This window comes from Diospyros lotus, chromosome 10, assembly GCF_014633365.1.
Source record: "Diospyros lotus cultivar Yz01 chromosome 10, ASM1463336v1, whole genome shotgun sequence".
NCBI classification, from domain to species: Eukaryota; Viridiplantae; Streptophyta; class Magnoliopsida; order Ericales; family Ebenaceae; genus Diospyros; species Diospyros lotus.
The window spans coordinates 24,724,452-24,750,357 of record NC_068347.1 but is presented as its reverse complement, the minus strand read 5'-3'; the positions used below and the strand labels follow the sequence as shown (position 1 = coordinate 24,750,357).

Sequence of the window (25,906 nt, the reverse complement as noted above, 5' to 3'; positions counted from 1 at the left end):
GTTTTAGAATGAGACAAAAATTTGTTTTCTTTTCACAAAACTATTTTGTTTTTTTCTTCTTTTATGAAAATATTTTCTTTGAGTCTCAATGGTATTTTTCAATTCTTCTTTTTCTTTGTTGACCTTTTCAAAAGATAATTTTAAATATTAATTTTTCTCTTAAAGTTCATCATTTTGAGCTTTCAAAGTTTTCTCCTAATTTTTTAAAGATTTTGCTTCATTTTTTTAAAGAAAAGATTTTCTTTTTCAACATATTATTTTTCAAACTCAATTTCTTAAAATCATGAGCTAATTCATTAAAAGCATCTTGTGGTTCTTCAAAAGAGAAATAATCTAAACTATCCAAATTTTGAGATGTTACCTCATGATCTTCATGTTGTGCCATCAAGCATAGGTTGTCATCACTTGATTAATTGCTTAAAGTGGATTGAACTTCATCACTCCAAGTTGTAAGGATCTTTTTCTTGGATTTCTTTTCACTCTTCTTAAATAATGGACATTCAAATTTGATACGTCTAAACTTTACATTCAAAACATTTTATTTCTCTTTTACATTTTTCCTCCTCAAATTTATCCCTCTTCTCCCTTGGGTTTCTTCATTTTTTCAACTTTTTTCCTCTAATGAATCTTTTAAACTTCTAGTGAGTATTATTAAATTATCATCATCATCCTCATTTTCTTCTTCCTTATTTGAAGAATGTGTAATCTTGAAAAAAATAGACTTATCTCTTTTCTTCTCATTATTATCTCTCTTTATCATAATCTCATGAATTACGAGAGATCTAATCAAATCATCAAAACATAAAATATTTAAATTCTTAACCTCTTGAACGATTGTTACTTTAGGATCTCATTCCTTAGATAAGTTCCAAAGAATTTTTTTAATTTTCTCTCATTTGAGTAAATTTTTCCTAGAACCTCTAAACTTGTGATAATATCATTAAATCTAGTGAACATGTCCTTATTAGTCTCCCAAAATTTAATTGAAAAAAGTTCATACTCAAAAATTAATAAATTTATCTTTACTTTCTTAACTTGACTTATACCTTTATGAGTGATTTTTAATTTATTCCAAATCTCTCTTGCCGTTCCTATATATAATTGACTCACTAATATCAATAACTGATAAGATAAATCATTCACCTGCAAGACTTTTCCTCATCTATGCCCCGCGGAACTCATCCTCATTGACATATAGTTCACTAGTACCTCAAATTTGAAAAGTTTCACCGACGCCATTTGATGTCCAAGAAAAAAGAATAGGACAGGGACAAGACATACAATCAAGTCCAGTCCAGCCACCTAGCCACACCACTAGTCAATGCCAAAGTCTTGTCCAAAGTCTACTTTGGCTATGATTGCATTCCTCGCCCGAGGAAAAGATAAAATAGGAATCAAAAAGGATAAAGACTTCGGTTGTCTTATCTAGAAAGAAACCAGAATAGCAGAGGACAAGGAAACCCAAATGGAGACTAATGGTCCAACTAATGGTCCAAGAACTACCCTTCAACGGGGAAAGCGATACAAGTTGAGAAAGGCAAACAATAATTGTTCAAGTAAGCCACTGACAATTCATATTATGCATGTTTCAGCTTCCCTACAGCTTATATCAACACACGTCATATGTGATGCAAAAATCACAGGTGCAAACAACACCCTCAGAACTGGTAACAATAGAAGCAACAACAGTTCAGATATTGTCAATAATGACATTTCTAAATCATGTTATTCACCAGATCCTTAATCTGAAATTTTCCTCAAAGAAACAAACAGCGCCAGTCAACTCCCAATTATACAATGAATCCTGCTCCTAAAGAGCTATGAGAATGATCAAATTTCTTAATGAGATAATAGAAGGCAAAAAGACGAAAACAGGTTCCATTGATAGAGGCACACCTTCTTCCTCTGACACCGATCAACTTTAGCATTCCATTGATAGATATATGATAACTATTCCCATTGATGTACATGTAGCCTTTTGAGTTAAGCACGCGCTATCTGCTTGATCTCTCTTAGTCGTATTATCGCTATTCAGGGGTTTCAAGTTGTTCGGATTGAGGTAGCCATTGAGTTGTCGAATTTCGATCGTCTTCTAGATTTCTTTCTTGGTTTTGATTTCTTCCCTAGTCTCTGGTTGCAGTGTGAGTCTATGCACTCGATCGATCGTCTCCTTCGCCTATAAACACTAATGCCTTCTCTGTAAAAACCCAAACCCCTCTTCCCCATAAACCCATAGTTGATGATCTGCATTCTAGATCCCATGTTTGGTTAGTAGCTTCGGCAATTCTGGTTAATGAAATTGGATTGAGCCCAATCACAGAAGCCCAATTAAACTTTCAGACCTCACTTTGGCCCATCTGTAATTAGAACGAAGCCCATGACCCACTTCAGTTACAAAACCCAAGAATGAATATATATATATATATATATCTACTCTATTGTTTAAGCAAGGCTGTTTCATTCTTTAAAACTATTATCAATTTTTTTAAATTTTAATAATATTTTTTGAATATTTTATTAAAAAAACAAAATTAAACAAAATTTGAACTCATAACTTCTCATATTTGACATAAAACAAATTATACAATTATATTCAAATTTATCTTTATACAAATATTGTCTAAAAAAACATTAAAAAACTTAATTGTCAAATATATATATTTTTAATTTACACCGCATAACACGAATCCAACGTCTAAATTTCATTACTTATATGTGCATATCACATACTACAGTACTCTTAGATAATATTTGTTAAAATGAGTAAAATAATATTATATTAAAATAACTTATTTGTAAACTCTAAGATAACTTATTCAAAAGGGAAGAGATAAATTTATCTAAATAGCTTAAAATAAGAAGTCACATGAGTTTTTTTTCCAGATAAATTTAATAATCATAATAAAAAAATATTTTTTTTGAAATACTTTTTATTTATATATATATTTTTTTCTATCTATATCTTGATTAACAAACATTACGTTAGTATATACAATGTTAAAGCTTTAAATTGGCTAACTTTACAATTAGTTGGTATTTGGATAAATTAGTGATGGAATAAAATTAATGATGTGACGAAATAATAAGGGCATTAGATAATCCTCAATTATGTTTTTGACATTCTGGGCTTAAAGGAGGCATAAACTAAAATTAGGGTAAGTTACATACACCACCACGTGGTTCGATTTATTTTTAAAGACATCCTCCATATTTTAAAATTAACCCTAATTAATCCTGAAAGTTCTATGCTTTCAAATTTTTTTTTTTTGGGTAACACCTTCTCTATCGACTTTAAAAGGTAACACCATTTGCCTTAAAATGACAGATTTTTTTTTCCCTTTTTAGTAACACAAAACTGCATAGTTTTGAATTTTAAAGTGATTAAAAATAAAAAAATAAATTTAGCTAAAATAAAAATAAAAATTAACATAAAAAATTATATAAATTGGAATCATAAAAGAATGATGGTGCTTGTAGAAAACTAATGGTTCTAGCACCATTGTCTCCTATGAAATCACTGGAACGAATGGTGATGGAATCATTAGTTTTCAACTAGAATCATTTTTTTTTTTATTTCTCTCTTTTTGTGCGTATCAATCATTGGTTATCGCCTTCAACTAAAAGATTGTGCCAACACTTGATGTATCATGCAAGAGGTAATGATGGTTCTCAAAAAAATTTCAAAAACACAACAAAAATAATCCTTATAAGACTCGTTGAGAAAAACTTCATGTATTTAAAACGAAACATCCACAAAGCAAGTAACGATTACATGAAGGATGAAGAAGTGACATTCGGTTACTTCCTTTGTGCCTCAAGCCAAACCCTTCGAGCTCTCACAAGCCTTTCATGAATGGCTCTCGAGATTGTTTCCACGAACTACCTCCAAGTAGCTCCAAATCTATTCTTGACAGACCAAGCCTGCCCCCACAAATGTCGAGGACCAATTCAGTCCACGCCTAATTAGTAGCCACCAGAACCCTTTGTTAGACAAGTACTAGTCAAGTCCTAGGAAAGGTGATGAATGATTGTCTCTGGTCCACTACAGATGCAGATAGTTGTCTCGCAACTGAGAGATTAAGAAAAACAAGAAGACAGAAGCAAGAGAGAAGAAGGAAAGAACAAGCAGAAGGAGCAAGAAAAAGAGCCATGATGAAGCTTGCCTTGCAAGAGAAAATAATCGAGTGAGATTACAAGAGACAATCTCCAATCTTTCCTTTTTGTCTCCTGCCTATCTTTTTCATTAAATGCGCCTAAGAATGCATATTTAAAGAGGTGAAAGAGCATTAAATGCCCTGATGTCTGATTGCGATGGAAGAATGGCACACAAAACAAAACTCGCTTACAGAAATGATCGATAGTTTCAGAAAATCAATTGATAGTTTCTGATTTTTTAGCCAAACTGGCTGACCGTTTTGCTTCTTCCATAACAACTTTCAACTAAATGATCAAGGCTTGCAAATAACTCTTAATAGTCATTTCATTAAGAGATGATTAAGAACACATTGATAGTCAAGCATCGCTAATTCAATGCTATACCTAGATTACATGCGACCTTCTAAGTTTACAACCATATAGCAATCAAGACAAATCAAATTCTTTGATATTGATCGAACACTTTGACCAATTAAGAGGATTTCTCCATCTCCCCAAAGCACCCTAAAGAGTCCTGAGCGACCTTTAGCATAGTTTTAAGATGATCCTAATAGTAATGAAGTCAAATTTCAAGTAAATCTATTAAGGGTTTCGATTATAGTACACTATGATTTTTCCACTAACTAACATTTTGATTGAATGAGAGCCATGGAATGATCAAACTCATAGAACTCGATAACGATGCGAAGATTCAATATGGTGGTATTGAGATGACATATCAGAAATTCTTCCAAGATAAAAAAATTCATTTTCAATCATGGGCACCCTAACTAAGGGTTTACCAATCACAAACCAACTAAGATTGTAAAGAATGTTCACCTCACGCCAGAAGTTAATGGATCCATTAGCGATCACCTATCTTCATACACCATTAAACAGAGATCACACAGAGAGCATTCTCACCTCTCAAACTAGATGGTTTTACTTAACGACAAATCTTTGACACCAGTGCACCAAATACACAATAAAAAATTAGTAACAAATTATTAATCTTCTCAGTCATGTGATCTATTACATGTGTCACATTCAATAGATTTTCAATCAACACCTACCCACATATCTACTATTTACATCTCATGCAATATGACATGTGACTCACAATCCTTTATCATTAATATCTTATACTAATTAAAATAGTAGCTTATATGCTAGTTTATAATCGATTAATCATATATATATTTTTTTAAGAAATCTAAGGATTAAAAATATCTTTAAAAAATTCTATACAAAAGATCCTTGTCACATATTCTTAACAACTTAAGAATAAAATCTTTAATAGAAAATTTAGAAATTCATTCATATACAATTAGATAGATATGAATAAAAATATGACCATTTTATTTATATGTACATTACTCCCAATACATACTAAATACCACCTAAATCTAGTATTGGAACACTAACACACTAACATCAACATCGTCTTCACCTCCATTTATTCATCATCTTTTCCATTATTGGTCTCTTATCTCTCACATTTTAATTGTTACTATTACCTATCTTTCTTTAGCAAAACTCTAAGCTTGATTCATTATGCTTGTGGTGATGCTAGGAAAGAATAAAGGAAGCCAGATTTGTTCATCATCACAATTCCCAAAATACCCTCTTTTTTTTTTTAAAATTCCCCACCTCCAAAAAGATTGAATCGATCCCATAGATAAAAAGTAAATAATAACAACACTAACAAATTTGAGAAAAGACGAATGACAAAAAAAATAAAAAAGTAGTAACAAATGCATCAAAGATTATTTGCGTCGATTCCTTTTCTTCATTAGTTCTTTTCTCTCTCTTTGGCAGCTACAAAGTCTAATGGGTCGTCCGTGATGGGTTAATAAGTCCAAATTGGACCCACTAGCAATAGGTTTTATTATGGTAAGAGACAGAAGAAGAAAAATAAGAAAAGTCATCATCCAATAATGCATTTTAGTTGGCGATGAAAAAGGAGAAGGAGAAGAGTCATTGATCGAATATGGTTTTCGACCAACAATTTTTTTTCCTTTTTCATTTTAAATTTAATTTTATATAATTTAATCAAAGATATTAAAACCAAAACTACATCATTTTGAATACAAATTATCAATGTTAGTTATTCAAATTAATAAAGGGGTGTGCGCAAAAAAATTGAAACCACAAGAACTTACAAAATCAATTTTAAAATACAAGAAGTGTCATCAAATAAACGTTAAACTAGAACGGGTGTGTATATAATTTTTTTCTTAAAATTATACCTAGCCCATATTTAGTTTAGTACATTTTGAAAAAAAAAAAAAATAATTGAGGTAAATTTCACAAACGAGTTTTAAAGTTTATTTAAATTGTATTGACTATCTTTGTGTTTTTAAAAATGATATAAACCTTACTTAAGATTAATTATTGCTCACACATACATCTTTGCTATTAAGTAATCATGGTTAATTTTATTAAAATTTAAAAAGTGCGGACCGTCTCGGCCTAATCTCGGCCCTCTTGTGGACTATTCGAGTCCAATCTCGACCTTCTTCTTAGGCTCAATCTCGAGCCAATCTTGATCCTCCCTCTGGATCCAGCCTTAGCCCAGTGCCAACCTGTCACGACATCATTGCAACCCCTACTGAGTATCCGCGCGGCTGCCTTATATTCCATCCTCATTAATGGCAGATCTCATCCACATTAATGATGGTCTTGTCGCCACCATGCTACCACCTGGGAATCTCCATTGGCACCAGATAGTCAGTCCCATCACCTGTAAACACACGACGCATGCATGCAGGAGGACATCTCTTCCTCCTATATCAACCAGCTCTCTTCAGAGCCAAGATATGTTTTGATCTCTGACCTACTGATACACCGTCTCTCTTACTCTTTTACTCACTTGAGCATCGGAGTGCTTGCAAGTGCAAACTGCCCCCCGGATAGACCCATCGTCGGAGCCCACACCCCGCTTTTGATCGTCCTTTTTTGGTTAGGAAGGAATATATGGCGCCCACCGTGGGGCTCGGTAAAACTTACTTACCCTATAATCTCACAAGAGCCTGTCAACCCAACCCTCTCACCTTACCATGGTGCAAACCAGAAGCACCCCTGCCCAGGAGCCAAACGACACCAACCACCTCTCACAAAACTCAGCTGTCACGGAGGTTCTCCTCTAGACTGTTTAACAACTTCAAAATCAAGTCACTAAGTTAACCAAAAACCAACAGTAAGCTTCAGGACTTTTGTTAGGATCTCGGCATCCACTAGGTCTTCACCTCAATTGAACACCCTCAAACCAACAGCCAAGCAGAAGCCGCCAACAAGGTAATCTTAGATTGTCTAAAAAAGCGACTCGATGGCACCAAGTGCGCATGGCCAAAAAAACTCACCATGATACTGTGGTCGTACCACACCACAACTCAAACCTTGACCATGGAAATACCCTTTCGACTCACCTACGGGTTAGAGGTCACGATCCTTGTAGAGATTGAAGAACCTAGCCCCAAGCGACAACATTTTTGTGAAAACACCAATGATGAAGAATAGCGAACCGATCTTAACCTTATCCAAGAAACTAGAGACCAAGCCTAAATCCACGAACAGTCTCCCAAACAAAGAATAGCTTGGAAATATAGTAATCTCGGCCATTCTCATTGAAGATAGTATTGTATCAAACAGGCATTGGAAGACCTCAAGCTTCCTCGGTTTAATCCCGGTCTCGAGTAACCTAGCCACTCTCCCTGAAGATAACCTTGTATCAAACAAGCATTGGCAGACCTCGAGCTTCCTCGGTCTAGCCCAGGCCTCGAGTAACCTCGGCCACTCTCCTTGAAGATAGCCTTGTATCAAACAGGCATTGGCAAACCTTGAGCTTCCTCGGTCTAGCCCCGGTCTCGAGTAACCTTGGCCACTCTCTCTGAAGATAGCCTTGTATCAAACAAGCATTGGCAGATCTCGAGCTTCTTTAGTCTAGCCCTGGCCTTGAGTAACCTTGACCACTCTCCCTGAAGATAACCTTGTATCAAACAGGCATTGGCAGACCTTGAACGTCCTTGGTCTAACCTCGGCCTCGAGTAACCTTGGCCACTTTCCCTGAAGATAGCCTTGTATCAAACCGGCATTGGCAGACCTCAAGCTTCCTCATTCTAGCCCCGGCCTCGAGTAATCTTGGCCACTTTCCTTGAAGATAGCCTTGTATCAGACAGGCATTGGCAGACCTCGAGCTTCCTCGGTCTAGCTCCAGCCTCGAGTAACCTCGGCCACTCTCCCTGAAGATAGCCTGGTATCAAATAGGTATTGGCAGATCTCGAGCTTCCTCGGTCCAGCCCCAGCCTCGAGTAACCTCAGCCACTCTTCCTGAAGATAACCTTGTATCAAACAAGCATTAGCAAACCTCGAGCTTCCTTAGTTTAGCCCCGGCCTTGAGTAACCTTGGCCACTCTCCCTAAAGTTATAATTGTATCAAACAGGCACAACATAAACAGATATTGGGTCACCTCGGACTCACTCGACCAGCTAAATATAAGGTACCTAAGAATTTTTCATTTTATTACTCATAACTCATTGAATACAAGTATTTATAGGACCTTAAGCCCGCCTCGGTCCTCCGTTTGCAGTGCTCTGGACCTAAGTCAACGCTGTCCGTCACAAGACCTCGAGCCTGCCTCGGTCCCCCATTTGCAATGCTCTAGACCTAGGAGACGCAGTCCGTCATAGGACCTCGAGCATGCCTCGGCCCCCCATTTGCAGTGCTCCAGACCTAGGTCGACATTGTCCGTCACAAGATCTCAAGCCCGTCTCGGTCCCCTGTTTGTAGTGCTCTAGACCTAGGTCGACACAGTCCATCACAGGACCTCAAGCCCGCCTCAGTTAAACTTCAGCTCTAGAGTTGTACTTTGTATTAGACAGGCACGCCAGACCTCGAGTTTACCTAGGCCCAACTCCAAAGTGGTGTTTCAAATCAAACATCCAACTCTCTAAAACTGGCACATGCAGAAAAAACTACCCAGACCTCCATTTTCTAGCTCGAACGCTCATTACTCGAGCATTTGACCTGGGGGGCTGTGGACCATCCGGGCCCAATCTCGGCCCTTTTGTGGACCGTCTGGGCCCAATCTCGACCCTGTTCCTTGGCCCAATCTTGGTTCTCCCTCTAGACCTAGCCTTGGCCTAGCGCCAACCTACCACAGCATCATTGCAACCCCTATTGGGTATCCGTGCAACCGCCTCATATCTTATCTTCATTAATGGTAGATTCCATCCACATTAATGAGGGTCTCGTCGCTACCATGCTACCACCTAGGAACCTCCACTGGCGCTGAATAGTCAATCCCATCACCTACAAACGCACAACATATGTATGTAGGAGGACATCTCCTCCTTTTATATCAACCAGTTCTCTTTAGAGGCAAGGTATGTTCTGATCTCTAACCTACTGATACACTGTCTCTCCTTACTCTCTTATTCACTCAAGCGTCGGAGTACTTGCAGGTGCCAGCCACCCCCCGGACGGACTCGTCGCCGTCGTCGGAGCCCGTACCCCGCCTCCGATTGTCCTCTTTTAGTCTGGAAAGAACACCCATACTAATTACACAAAACTAAAGATAAAAATAAAATACTTATAGGGATCCAATCCTCTTTTGTCTTCTCCGAATTTGGGTAAAGCTTTGTTATACATGATAGGTATGAAATGCTATGACACACACTTAAAAGGAGGTGAATTGGGTAATTTAAGAAATATGATAGAACTTAAAATTTTTTTGATGAAAAATGAGATTTTAGTGCAAGTGAGGATTATTGAAATATTTGAAACAATAAATGAAACAAAGTGCACAAACAAAGAAGGGACACAACAATATATAGTGGTTTGGCTTAAATCAAACCTAATCCACTACCTTAACTCCTCACTAAGAATTTTTCAACTAATCCACTAAAAACCTCTTATCTCTCTGGATAAACCTTCTAGCAACAAGTTGGGAATTTACAACCTCTTTAGCAACAAGCTAGGCAATACAAATCTCTTGCTTAAATAAGCAAGCCCTCTAGTTACGAACTAGAAAATACAAGAATGGTACAAAAGAGAGGTTCTAAGAGTAGACACTCTTAATTACAATATCTCTCAAAATCAAATACAAGGTTTGGAATCAAATGAAACAAATTAAGCACAAAACCTTAAAAGAAATTAAAGCACAAACTCTTGTAAGCTCAAGTAAAATGATTTTCAATCTTAGATCAACTTATTCCCATTCATTATCATCTTCAACTTCATTCATGAGTTGTATTTATAGGTATCCAACAAGCTTCAAATGAAAACTAGCCATTTTGAGCCGTTGAAATTTGAAAACCTAGCTGTTGGAAGTTTTTTGCGAATTAATCGGTCGACATAATGAATTTAAGGTTTTTGTTAGTTGACAGATTAATAGAATTAATCGACAGATTGAAAGCATTAATCGACAAATTGAAAAAAATATAAGTTAGTGCACATAAATAAAAAATCTAACTTCAAGAAGAAGTGGTTCTTTGTTTTTGCTTAAATCTTATGCTTGCCTAGTGACAAGAGTTCAAAACTTGGGAGCAACAACTACACTTATTTTATTTTCAGCCCCTTTAAAAAATTTTGGTACAACATTTTTAATCAAATAAAAATACAACACTTCAAATATCATCAAGAAATTTATCACAAGCTTTTTAGCATTAAATTATTGAAAGTAATTTTCATCAAACATTTTTAATCAATTAAAAAATATAATATTCCAAAATGCCATAAGAAATTTATCACAAGATATTTTGGTATTTGATTTAATTTTCATTCAACAATTTTGATCAAATAGAAAAATAAAATTTCAATTGTCATCAAGAAATTTATAACAAGATTTTTGACATTTAATTATATGATGAAATTAATTTTGGTACTTAATAAATCATATAAAAGAAATTTAAAGTACAGAGTGAATAAAAATTAATAAAATAATTTCATTATAACATATAATTGAATTTCATCATTAAAATCATGTCAAAGATAAAAATATCATTCTATAAAGAGCATGCATAGTCTTTTGCCTTTGAAAATGTTTTGTTTCATTTATCCAATGGCTCAAAAATAATTTATGGAAATCATTTAGGGGATTTATCATAATACTTATTTGTGCAAATCTCCATTTATAAAAAATTATAGATCATTTGGTTTTCATTTTAATAAAACATTTGAAATTGATTTTTGTTTCCAAATCATATACTTTGATTTAAAGTATAAAACTATTTGATATTTTTCATCATCAAAACTAAATACAAGAGTAAAATATCAATACCATTACCATCCTCTGCACATCAGTGTTAGAGGCTGTTTGGCTTCCCGTTTTTTAAGATGGCTTTTAAGCCTTCTTACTTACAAGTTGTGTAAAATTTTAAAATTATTTAGCGTTTAGACTGATAACTCATTTGGATAAATGTATTTTGAGCTCTCATTTATATAGTTATAGATTTGAATTAAAAAAGTTGATAATCTATTAGAACTTAACAAAAAGACTAAAATATACATGTTGCTTGTTAGCAAATAAAATTCATAAGAATACTAATTTTTAATAAAAATAAATTATAAATTGACGTCCAATTAATAAATTTTTTACCATTAGATGTTGATAAATTATATATAATTATTAAAAAATATATTAATACAATATTTTATGTCTAAATTTAAGTTTAATTTATAAAAATATTAAATATATTAATATAATAAACATTAAAATATTATATATATATATATACAGAGATGGAGGACCGAGGTGAGAAACGATGGAGGAGGCGGCAATAGACGCGACAATGATAGGGATGGAGATGGCGGCGATAGACGCGACAATGATAGGGATGGAGATGGAGGCGGTGGTCGTCATGGAAGAGATGGAGGTAGCGATGACGATGGCTACCGTAGAGCTGGAAGGAGGTGGTGACAGAGAGAAGGCATAGGGATGAAGGAAAGGGTTAAGGTTGGAAATATAATAGTTGTTTGAAGGCAAAATTATAAAACACTTTGTCAATGAAATAATCTTAACGTTTTGAGAAAAGATAGGAAGAGTTATTCTAAAACGTTGTTGAAATAGTGTTTAAACTAAATAACGTTTAAACTCTTTAATTTTTAACAAATGTATATGAAGTAAATTCGGATTTTGTACCCGGATAGATCCACCCATAACAGGTTTCGAATCCGGATCTAGATCTAACCCAAATTTGGATCTACAATCGCACACAACGATTGCAGAAGAAACTGCAAACTACTATCGGACCCTCTTTCTTCATGGAGGAAATGGATAGTTTAATTTTCTATTGAAAGTCTCACGTATACTGATTCATAAGTGAAAAAAACTCTCAAGAAATTGAACCAAAACTCTTTGTGTGTGAGGCATTTAGGTTGTGGAAACAAACAATTTCCACTATGATTTCATTTCGTACCAGTGATTCAACCACTTGATCCTACTTCTACTTTGTTAACCAAGTAAGTTCGATTTTTCCAACATTGGTATTAGAGCATCTTTTGGTTATTTTCTAGTTGAAATATGTGTATATATGTCTGTGTTGAATGATGTATATACGTAATACATACACATAGTGGGAATACTTATTCATATACATTTAGTAGATGTATTCACATACACACAAAATATGTATTTTTTGGACAAAAATGTTTTGATTGTATGTATTCATTCAAAATCAAAATAAATTCCAGACACAAAGGAGTTGACGATGGTTATTTGCAAGGCTACCAATCTTCTTCGGGAAGACCATCGCCGCTGCGTTTTCCCATTTTTTTCGCGTTCGACCACATTTTCAGCACTTGCAACAGCTGCTAACCGATTATTCTATTCTTCTCCACGCGGCTTCATGGCTGCGAATGGCAATGACGACGATGGAGATGAACAGTCACATTGCAGGTGGCTGGTGGTCTGTTACTGGAAATGCTTTCCTTACTTTGAGTTTTTACTATTCATGAATATAGAAATGGGTTTCTTGTTTGTTGAGTCTTCGGTTGTTCACGTTTTGTCTTCTGTAAGTGAAAGTGAAAGTAAAATTGAAATTGAAATTCAGATAATACTATTCACATTTGTCTTATGCAATAAAAGTGAGTTGAAATGTAAGAGACATAAAGCTTCAATTTAAAAGGCCTCAATTCTATCAAAGTGATGCATTTCAATTTAAGGGCATGTTTGGTAACTTGTTAATTCAAAACTTGAAATCCAATTGAAATATAAATTGAAATGCAAACGCTCAAACATTGGTTTATGATTTAAGACCTTGTTTGGCTATCATTCAACTTAAAAAAAAATAATATATATATTTTTGGCCTTAAGCTTGTTTGACCCAATTGTTAAATAAAATTACTTTGAATTTTTTTTAGTGATGATTTAATTCAGAAAATATTTATTGTCATTAGTTAATAATAAAATAAACTAAACAATATTATTAGTTAATAATAAATACTTTATTGTGGCATTTTTTTTTAGGTTATTAGTTAACTATAAGTGGATGTGTCTATAACATGTTTTTTTGTTTTGTACAAAATTGTCTAAAGAATTTATTTGTCAAATTCTTACTATACAATTTTTCTTTTAATTCATTTTTAGTAAAATGACACGAGTGCGAACTCTAAGAATCATCTGAACTGCTGTCCAAAGAGCCCAAGTTATGAAAATGAAAAGGCAATTAAATAATTATCAGATGATGGAAGGGCAAATATACATGAGCATATCATTACTGTGTGTAATATAATGCAAGAACTTATATTTGCCGGCTATAGGAGATTATGGACTAAAGAAGCACAATATTAATCTTTGTTTATCACGTTGTTGCCACATGACAAGGAATTAATAGCTAGTATTTGAGAATATAGTTATCTAAGTTTTTGTGAGACATTGTGTTTCTTCTTAAATGCATATAGAAGTAGAGAAATTGTAATGGCTTTATATCCAAATAACTTACCAATTGATATTGTTAGTGATATTGCTCAAAGGACTCCTAGAGTCATTTTCAGTGATGTGATTCATGCAATTCTTCGTATGATTAGAATTATTGAGAAATATGTTGCTCAATTCACGTGGGTAGTATATTTTGATTTTGTAACAAATTTCTAAACTAATTGTTTATTATTTTATTTTATGAAATGAATTATGTTAATTATTTAATCTTTGTGATTAAAAATGCATGCCCCATTATTAGTTATTTAATCTTTATGATTAAATATGTTTCAATAATTCCTTATCAAGTGGAATTAAATGTTCTCAAAATTTGTTTTTGAGGTAAAGAAAAATAAAAGTTTTAATAGTTGGACAATTGGAATATGGGCGATGATTGTGAACATAATGAACTTTCGACCATGTATCCAGTTGAATATTTATTGATAATTTTATTTAGTAAATGCGTGTAAAGCACGACATTAATGAAATGAATCTTATGTAGATTATCCTTGACAATGGCTTCTTCAAATAATATAATTATTGATTTGATAAGAGCCAAAAAATTGAATGGAGATAATTATGAAATTCGGAATATGAAAATTCAGTATGTTCTTGAAGAACAAGAGTCAATAGAAGTTCTAAATAAGGATATGGTGGAACCTACTGAAGGAACCATTGCACAACATAAGAGAGACAAAGAGGCTTACAATGCCTAGAAAAAAAAAGAACTCCACTGCTCGCATTACGTTGCTTAGTAGTATGGAGAATGATATTATGCGAGAATTCAGAAAGCATTAGCTAGCGCATGAAATGTGAAATGCACTTAAAGAATAGTTTGGGGCGACTTCAGTTGCAAAGGTATGATAACTAATCATTAAGTTTGATACTTATAAAAAGTGTCCAAACCACAACATGAGGCAACATCTTCGAGAAATGACCAATATGGTCAATAAACTTAAGGATGCTGGTGTGAACTTCATTGATGAACAACAAGTGCAAGCTGTTATTAGATCCCTACCTCACAACTGAGAGCATATGAAAATTTACCTTACTTATAACATGAATATAAAGACAATTGTTAATACTTCACGCCATTTGGAATTAGAAGAGGATCGTATTGAGGCCTTTAGACGTAATACTAATGTCTATATAATAGCATCTAGCTCCAAAGACATTCCCAAGTTTAAGCGTAAATTTCCTTATAAAGGAAAGAAATGAAATTATGTCCCAAAGAAAAGTAAAGATGCTTGTTTTGAAAAATCTGAGAGTCACCATGGCAAGGGTAAGGGACCAGCTCATAATCCCTCTAAAAAGAAGAACATGGTGAATGTGAAGTGCTATAATTGTGGCAATAAGGAACACTTTGCACTTGATTGCATCGAACCAAAAAAGGTATATATCTTAAATGCATATTCAAATGTTATTTATGTTTTGAGTTCTATACTCTTAACTGAATCTAATCCTTCGTGAACTGTTCATTCAGGAGCCATAGACCATGTAGCAAGAGACAGAGGTTTCTTTGTGGAATATCGTCAAATACCATGTGGAACTAAGCGGATCTATGTGAGAAACAATACAAGAGTTGAAGTTAAATACATTGGCACTTACAAGTTGTGTATGCGTGGTGGTCAAACCTTGTATTTATATGATGTATTGTTTACTCCAGAAATTTGACAAAATCTTGTTTCTATACCTATTCTTCTTAATTATGCTTTGCTATATATTTCCATGACACGATGACATAACTATTTTTAAATTCAATATATTATGGTTGTGGTAATTTGCAAAATGGTTTAATTGTACTTGATGTAGATTATGCTTCTTGTAGCAAATTACAAAGTACCAGTTTTTCCCTCATTACTTCTTCTAGAAATTCGCATGAAGAAGTGAATACATGGCATGCAAGATTAGGCCATACAGGATAACATAGATTGGATAGATTAGCAAAAGAAGGCTTATTGGGCTAAGTTCCAAAAGTGAATTTACTAACTTGTGAAAGTTGTTTGGTAGGAAAAATGGCAAGAAAATCATTTGGTAAAGCAATTAGAGCTGGAAATCCATTACAATTAATTCACTTCGACATACGTGGTCCAATGAATGTTAGGGCCATGCATGGAGGTGCTTATTTCATCACTTTGATTGATGACTATACTCATTTTGGCATTGTCTATTTGATTTCTTACAAGTCAGAAGCTTTAAAGTGCTTCAAAAGATATTTGAACTTAGTAGAAAATCAATTAGATAGAAAAGTTAAAGCATTAAGAACCGATAGAGATCACAAGTATTTGTCTGAACAATTTAAATTGTTGTGTGATGAAAAAGGAATTGAGAGGTAATTGACCATTCCATATACTCCACGATAAAATGGTGTTGCGGAAAGAAGAAATAGAACTCTTCTAGAAATCGTTAGGTCAATGATGGCAGGGGCAAGATTGTTAATCACTTTTTGGGGTGATGCATTGTTGACAGCTGCCTATCTACTCAATTTAGTACCCTCTAAATCTGTACCTTCTACCCCATATGAGTTATGGACTGGAGAAAAACCTGATTTAAGTCATTTGAGACCCTGGGGATGTGCAGCCTATGTTCATGATCCCTCTCACAAACATGGAAAGTTGGGTCCGAGAGGCAAAAAGAGTATATTTGTAAGATACTCAGCATGCTCAAAGGGATATGCTTTTATGGGTGATCAAGCAAGCGGGAGTGTTACCGAGTTTTAATCTCTTGATGTTTTTTTCTTGGAAAATGAGTTTTCTAATATGAGAGAGATAAATCAGAATTTGTCTCTTTACGAAATTGAGGATCAAGATGATTCCATTGTTTAAAATCGTCTAGTACATTCACCTGAAAATGTACCTTGGGAATCTGATCCAAGTGGGAGCGAGACAAAAGTTCCTGAATCTGTTTCGCGTGAATTTCAAATTAGAAAAAGTAGTCCCTCGGCGTCATTTCGATGTTGAAGGTGAAGATTTTCTAATTGCCCCACAAGATGAGGAAGAATCTAATTTTGTCAAAGAGGCTCTTTCTAGACCTGCTAAAAAAATGGTAAAAGGCAATGGAAGAAGAAATTGACTCAATGAAATCAAATCAAGTTTGGACATTGGTTGATCTTTCAAAGGATCGCAAGGCTATTGGAAATAAATGTGTTCTAAAAATCAAGCACAAAGCTGATGGATCCATTGAGAGATATAAGGCACGTCTAGTAGCCAAGAGATATACTCAACATGAAGGAGTTGACTATGAAGAAACTTTTTTCCTTGTTGTAAGATTTACCTTTATATGCTTTATCTTACCAATAGTGGCCAGTTTAGATTTGGAATTACATCAAACGGATGCAAAAACAACATTTCTAAATAGCGAACTGGAAGAGAAAATTTATATGGAACAACGCAAAGGTTTCGTAGAAGAAGGTCAAGAGCACAAAGTGTGCGGACTCATGAGATCCATTTATGGGTTGAAACAATTTTCCAGACAGTGGTACTTAAGGTTTCATCAATTGATTATCTCATGTGATTTTCAAATGATTGATGAGGACCTCTGTGTGTATGTCAAAAGTGATGTTCTACCCTTGTGCTTAGTTTTGATGATGAAAAACATATGTTATTAAATCCCTAAGTCATGAATCAAGGTGGTGGTTTTCAACAAAAATCAATTTCAAGTGCATTGTTAAAATGAAAACCAAAAAGATTTATGATTTTCTATTTTAGTTAGAGATTTGCAAAGTCAAGTTTTTAGTCTTAAAAGAATCTCCTAAAATGATTTTCAAATTAGCTTTGAAGTCGTTGGTCAACATAGAGCTAAAATTGTTCTAAGGCAAAAGACCAACTTGAACATAAATGTGTTTGATGAAAATTCAATCTTAAGTATGAAAAATCATTTATGTTAATCTCATTCTTCAGAATAAGCTTTCATATTTTGAAACATGCATGAAAGGTTTTGGTTTGAAACTTAATCGTATGAAAAATCCTTTAGTTCATGCATCATGTCTTGAAACTCGTTTTGATAACGCTTCAATATTTTTCTAAGTCTAGAAGCCTAGCACCTTATAAGGAGACATATATGAAAATTGTTTCTTTTTAGAAAACTAACTCCCAGTAATTCAATAACAAACATTCATTAGTGATAAAATGATTTTTAACGAATTTTTCAAGAGATGAAAAGTGTATATCTTGGAGGTGATAAAATCGCAAAATCCTAAGTTCCTACTAAAATCCAAATTCTATTTTTTTATTCTTATGGATTTTGATTTTTTAGATATTTTTATTGAATCCAAATGGGGGGTACTTTCTTATTTACATTTATGTATTAAAGTAAATGGAAGGTAAAATATAAATTAAACAAAATGAGGACATTTACTTAAACTAAAGAAATGTAAATATGTTGTAATGTTTTCAAAATTCATTCTGTTGAAAATCTTCTTCATCTGTCGACTATGTGCTTCAATCTGTCGACTATGCATAAGGATAGTTGACTATGTTTCTTCAATCTGTCGACTATATCTTGCATCTGTCGACTATTTTTGTATCTGTCGACTATTGTGAAATGATAGTCGACTATGCTATTTCATCTGTCGACTATTTTTGTTCTGTAAATTCAAAATTTTCTTCACATTTTTGCAATAGTCGACTATACATATGTATCTGTCGACTATGGGATTTTTGTGTTATAAGATAGTTGACTATGCTTTTCTGTCTGTCGACTATGGCTAGTTTTATTTGATAAAATAGTCGACTAACCTATTTGATCTGTCGACTATGTGTTTCACAGAAACTTACAACGGCTAGTTTTTCAATCTCCAACGGCTAGTTTCTCATTCTCCAACGGTCACAAACGGCTTCATTTCTCTTCAATCTTGTGGGAAGCTTATATATACATATCAAGGAGATCAAGAGAAGGCTAATGGACGGGAATGAATTGATTTGAGCTTACTGTTACTCGTTTGTATTTACAGTGATTGTGCTTCAATTTTTTTCTCTCTTCAAGGCTTTGATTTTAACTTGTATTAATTCATTCAAGCCTTGTTTTTATTGTGAGAGAACTTGTAACTAAGAGTGCCCACTCTTAGCATCTCGTTTACATTTGTATCACTCTTATTTTCCTAGCTTTGTGCTAGAAGACTTGCTCGTTAAAGCAAGTGGCTGTAATTCCTAGCTAGGTGCTAGAGGGCTTGCTTGTATAATCAAGAGGTTGTAATTCCTAGTCTTGGACTAGAGGACCTACTTGGTTTAAGTAGGGGGTTTTAGTGGATGGTTTAAAAAAATCCTTAGTGAGGAGCTAAGGTAGTGGATTAGGCTTGGTTAAGCCGAACCACTATAAATCCTTGTGTTTTCTTATGCTTGTGTTCTTTGATATATTTATCTTTCCAAGCATTTCATTATTCCTCCTCGGTTCTCATATTTATCTTTGTTCATTTGTCATTTTTATGGTTTACGCTTTAAAACTCTAAATCCTTAATCTGTATCAAAAAGTTTTTATATTGATGTTCTATCATTTAAGTTTTTAAAATAACCAATTCACCCCCCCTCTTGATGTGTGCCATAGAACCTACCTGTTCTAATAAAAAGATTTAACGATAAGTTTGTAATCTTATCTCTTTATGTTGATGACATACTTTTGGGTGGGAATGATAAGTAGTATTTTTTTATTATCAAAAAATGGTTGTGCTCCAATTTTGAGATGAATGATTTAGGTGTAGCAACATATATTCTTGGTGTTAAGATCAAGAGAGATTGTTCAAAGAAGTTGTTAGCTCTTTCTCAAAAGCCATATATTCAAAAGATTCTTAAACGATTTCATATGCAAGATTGCAAGCTTGTAGATACTCTAATTGCTAAAGGCGAAGGCTTAACTAGAAAAATGTATCCTAAAACTCCACAAGAAAAGGAACAGATGGTTAGAATTCTTTATTTTAATGCCTTGGGTAGTCTTATGCATGCTATGATGTGCATAAGAATCGATATTTTCTATGCAATTGGTATGGTGAGTAAATTTCAGTCAAACCCAAGCCAACCCTATTGGAAAGCCATAAAAAGGATAATGAGGTACTTAAATGGTACAGTGAATTATTCCCTCTGTTATCAAGGAAAAGATCTGCACCTTGAGGGGTATATTGATGCTAATTGGAAAGAAGATTTAGATGAAAGGAAATCTACCTATGGATATGCTTTTTTACTTGACAATGGAGCTATCTTTTGGAGTAGTAAGAAGCAAACTTGTGTAGCTTTGTCTACTATGGAAGCTGAGTTTTAGCATTATCAGTTGCAGTACAAGAAACCGTTAGGTGGAAGAGATTTCTAAACCACTTAGGAGTTGTGAATGATTTGTCGAATTCTGTTATTGTAAATTGCGACAGTCAATCTGCAATAGCATTCACTAGGGATCCTAAATATCATTCGAAGACCAAACATATTAACACAAGATATAATTTTGTAAGAGATATTATTGCATAGAAGAAAATACGCTTGGAGTATATCTCTATACACAAAATGATAGCAGATCCGTTCACAAAACTCATTCCAAAAGATTTATTTCAGTCATGTTAAACCCTTGGAAATGTGTAGATGTTAAATATATATTTTTTTGCTTTGTGAACATTGATATATAATATTATTATTTCTCCAATTTATGTCAATAAATGATTCACATTATTTTTTTATTACTGCCAATTGTGTTTAATACAAAAATTTATACAATGCTTCGTGCATAATGCTAAGTGCAATGCTTCATGCATATTGTTGAGTGCAATAATTAAAGATATGTAGGATAGATGGTTGGCTTTCTCACACAAGCAACCACATTTATGATTAAGTGGTGCATAGATGAAAGATAAGTTTTAATCATATTACAAAAGCAAGCTAATGAGAGCTCAAGTTTAAAACAAAATCACCTTGATGAGTTATCAAGATGAGAGTATAAAAGATAGTCAAAATGTGAAGATTCTTTTCTCACTTTATCTGTCTAAGAATGTCAGGTGGGAGTCTTGCTTAATAGATATGTGAAAAGTCGAGTTGTGGACTCAAGTTAGATACTGAGTGTATCTGAACTATCACTTGTATGGTATTTATATAAAATGAGATACGCTTCATAGGGAAAGGAAAATAATACCATAACACGTGTTTCATACCATGTGTGCAAAGTTCAACTAAAATAGGGTAACAAAAGATATGGATCTCTTCTCTTTTAGTTGTGTGAGACTCTCGAAGTCACAATGATCTCGTAAAATACCCTTTGATCTTTAACTGTTTCTTGAAGTTATGATTCGGTACAACTATCTTGGAATGCTACCAAAAATCATGTATGATCCAGTGCGATGGAGCATATATGGAAAAATGATTGAATTATGATGAAAAGATTTCAGAAATAAGGAAAGATCTATTTGAGTGTCATATTTAGATGTATTTACAGATTGACCAATTATAATCATCTATTGAACTATAATTGTGAATATAGATTTTATTGAAAAATGATAAATCAAATTGAGATCTAAATATGAATAAATGTGACTTGATAGTTCTAGGGTATAGCATACAAACTCTAGTTGAATAATGTAGCTACTATATATACCTAATAGTTGTATAGCAACGAGTTCTCTGGAAAAAAGTTTGCTAGTCGTATGACCTATTTGTCTGTATAGAACACATAGAGAAATAAGAGTATATGGGTATGTGAACCCATTATGTGTGAGTGGGAGATGAAGTAAATTTAGGTTTTGTATCTGGGTAGATCCGCCCATAACGAGTTCTGAATCTAGATCCAGATCCAAACCCGAATCTAGATCTACAACCACACAACGGTTGCAAAAGAAATTGCCAATGACAGTTGAACCCTTTTCCTTCATGGAGGAAGTGGACAGTTTAATTTTCTACTGAAAGTCTCTCGTATATCGATTCAGAAGTGAAAAAAACTCTCAATAAATTGAACAACCAAAACTCTATATGCGTGAGGCATTTAGATCGTGGAAACAAACGATTTCTACTATAATTTCATTTCATATGAGTGATTCAATCACTTTATGTTACTTCTATTGTGTTAATCAGGTAAGTCTGATTTTTCCAATAGTATAAGTAAATAAGGTATACATCGTTAAAAATGGAATAGTTTATATGCTATCAAATGGCTAAGCCAAACACCCCCTTATTAATGTCATGCCAAATAACAATCAAAATTCAGATTAAAGCGGAGTGTTTTCGAATTATTTGCAGTCTCCTTCAGATTGCTTTTGATGATTCATTCTTCTTACCTTTATAAGGTACCGGAATCAAGTAAAGATCGTTCTTCCTTCTCACCGTCAACCCCATTGTCTCCTCCATGTCCAGCTCATCCGGCTTCAGTCCTCCGCCAAGTTCCCAGTTAAAATGGAACAGCAACTGCGCCAGTGGTAGCTCGATGCTCGGAATCGCAAACGCTATGCCAGGGCAAATCCTCCTTCCAGCGCCGAACGGTATGTACTCGAAGTCTCTTCCCTTGAAATCGATCTCACTGTCGAGGAATCTCTCCGGCTCGAACTTCTCTGGATCTGTCCAATGCCTGGAATCGCGCGCGATCGCCCAACCATTGACGATCACTTTAGCCTTGGCCGGAATCCGGTAGCCGTCGATCACGCATTCCTCGCTGCATTCTCTCGGAACCAGCAGCGGAGCGGGCGGGTGAAGGCGCAGGGTCTCTTTGATCACTGCGTTCAGGTACTTGAGTTCATGGATGCGTCTCTCGCTCACGTTTCCTTCTTCTCCGAAGGCGGCTCTCACCTCCTCCTGTGCTCTTTCCATGATTCGCGGGTTCCGCAGCATCTCCGACATCGCCCACTCCACAGCCGTTGATGATGTCTCGCTTCCAGCCCCAAAAACATCCTGCATAGGCGGCAGCCTCCGATATTTTTTAACTTCTCAAATTTATGTATGATACATGTGGACTGGGGATATAAACTAGTCAAGTAAATGAGGCTTCATTTCGTTAGAATTATTACATATAAAAATAAAAACTCTCTCCTTCTCTTCTCTCACTCTCTAGGAGGCATACAGATATTTGGCTGATCGCTATGGTATGATTTTCAATATTCGTATTCTTGATTATTTAAGAAGAGATAAATTATAGATTGGACTTTAAAAATTAAATTCACGAGTCATCAGATTACACTAACATATTATTGGCCATTTTGATATTCGACCTATCCCACATAGGCTAGCTATACACATAGTTGTTGATGATGTGGTACACCACAATCATTTTTTTTTTTTTTGAAAAAATAATTGCAATTGGGTAATTTCCATTAATTAAGGTGTGTGCTGCGGTTCAGTAATTAATTAAGTAGATTTATTATTTATATGATCCAACGCTTAATCAATCAAGGGAAGAAAATTGAGGAATAAACCTACCAGGATCACGGCCTTAATGTTGTTGTCTGTCAATGGAAATTCGAGGTCGTCGTTCTTCTGAATTCTTAGAAGAACATTAACCAGATCCTCCGCTACTTCTCTTTTGCCATCATCTCTGGTTCTTTTATGCGCCCTGTGCTCCTTCAGAATGTTATCGAGAAGATGATCGAGCCTCTGGTGCAGCATCTCGAGCTTGCGTCGCATCCCGCTGAACTGCTGAAGCAACGTCACGGATGGATACATGTCGACAATGGTGAATCCTGCCGCCAAGCGCACAGCTTCAGCCAGAATTGCGATGAATTCTTCTTGGCCCTCGCATTTCTTCCCGAAAGTGACTCTGGCCACAATCCCGTATGTCAGCGAGAAAATTTTCTCGCTGAGATTGATCGCTGCCGATGATTTTTCGCCCGACGAAGCCCATCGGATCATATTCATGACCTCTTCTTCCCTAATTGATCGAAACGTCTGGACGCGATTCTGGCTCAGAACTTCCACCGTGCAGATCTTTCTCATTTGACGCCAGTAATCGCCATACGGCGCGAAAACAATGTTGGTGGAGTCGTAAGAGAGAATCCTGGAAGTAAGAAGGTACGGCCGCTGAGCGAACACAACGCCATGGTTGTTCAAAACCTCTCTGGCAGTTTCAGCCGAGGAGACGACAACGGTTGGGACTTGGCCGAGTTTGAGGTACATCAGGGGGCCATATTTTCCGGCCAAGCTTCTGAATTTATGGTGGGGCAGTGCGCCGCCTATCTGGTGCATGTTCCCGATGAGGGGGAGCGGCGGGGGGCCGGGCGGAAGCGGGGGAAGAGAGGACTTGATTTTGGTTAATCTGGTTTTGTTGAGAGTTTTAGCGAGCAAGAAGACGAAGAGGAGGAGGAACGAGACGATGAAGGAAATGGATGGAAGCTGGAACTGTAACTGGAACCAGAAATCCATGTTGATGCTGGTCGGAAAGGGAGAAGGCTGGCTGGCTGGCTAGCAGTCTTTTGCCGATAACATTTAATTTAACTCAATCGAGTTGGTTGGATAATGATGAATTAATTGCGCATCCAGATACAGATATTACAAGTTGTAGTGGAATAACGAGACCACCAACATTGACTGTCAGAGATACAAATTTCTTTTATTGGTGCAAATATCTAAATTACTAATTAATAATATTGGTGGTGTAAATTTAGTAGGTTGCGATTACAATTCTCCCCCAACATAAGAGTTAATAGGTCTAATTTATGATTTATTTTCCTTAACGTAATCGAAATGAGCGGAACAAATCATCAATGGAGTCCGGCTCTTTTAATTTGGTAACCTATCTTATAATCCATGAGTTAACATAATTGATTGTGAACATCTTAATTTAGAAAAGACGTGACTAATTTCTACAACCCTCTTTACATGTCCATATCAAACGAGCGAGCTGCTGTTTAAGAAATATTTATTTTATTATAAAATAAATTAAAAAATTTATTTTTCATTATAAGACAAATCAATTATTCTTCAATATAAAAAAATAAATAAAGTCCACAAATTATATATATTCAATTGATAGTTTGCTGCAGATTGGAGATAAAACTGGATTATATTCATCATAAATAATGTCCAAAATCTCTCCAGGTACGTGTCAAATGATGCAGATAGCTGACAAAACTGGTCATATTCATGCATAAAATATAAGAACAATATCTAAGATCTTGGACTCAATCAGGCATGGAGAGATCTTACGTGCATCACAATACAATATGTTCCGTGCCATGTTTAATTTGGATTGTTTGTCGGATAGCATCGAGTGTCCCATTAAAAGGGTATTCGTCAAAAAAAAAAAAAATACTATTTATATTTTTTAGACTCTATTTTGAATTATATAATATAATTAAAATGATAAAAATATTTCTTATCCAATTCAATGAGATGGCGCGAGGCGATAACCCACGAAGGGTATTTTAATTATTTATATGCATATGTAATCTAAGATATAACCCTTGATGTATAAGTAATATGATCCGTTTGTCAAAACCTTTTCTTGACGAAAAGGGTTAGGGAATAAAAAAAATATTTATAAAAAGGATACATGTAAAATATTTAAAATACTTGTTCGGTATAGATTAATTTTGGCCTGCACTCAGGCTCTATATAAATTTTGAAAACCCCTCTCTTAGTCTCTCTCTCGTTCAAGCGTCTGTCGCCCACCCCCTATTGTTCTCCCTCTTGTGCTTCACTCGCTACCAGTTGCAGGCTGCTTGTCTCTCGCTCTCACTCGTTGCGGCCTCTATCAGACGACTTGGACTGACGCTAAGGACCTGAGGTCGCTGACTCGTTTGTCTTCCTCGGTCTCTAGCCTCGCTCAATCGCGAGCTCTATGCCATTCTTTAGTTCTGTCATTCTCCAATGCCGCCTCGCCCTAGCCCCTTCACCCTCAGTCGTTGCTCACCTTTGTCGGCCACCAGCTCTTTCCTCTGTCTCTCATTTGTTGCCTTTCTCAACTCT

The 25,906-nt window shown here is 35.0% G+C and overlaps 1 protein-coding gene across 1 annotated transcript; it reads right to left on the bottom strand.

The window, feature by feature from the left end:
- Nucleotides 1-22,003: 22,003 nt before the first annotated feature.
- LOC127811485 (tabersonine 16-hydroxylase 1-like) lies at nucleotides 22,004-24,454 on the bottom strand. The gene is made up of 2 exons (XM_052351390.1): nucleotides 23,423-24,454; nucleotides 22,004-22,897 (listed from the first exon to the last, which is right to left on the bottom strand). Exons 1-2 carry the CDS (start codon nucleotides 24,359-24,361, stop codon nucleotides 22,259-22,261), a joined length of 1,578 nt encoding a protein of 525 aa, XP_052207350.1. The 5' UTR covers nucleotides 24,362-24,454; the 3' UTR covers nucleotides 22,004-22,258.
- Nucleotides 24,455-25,906: the final 1,452 nt, after the last annotated feature.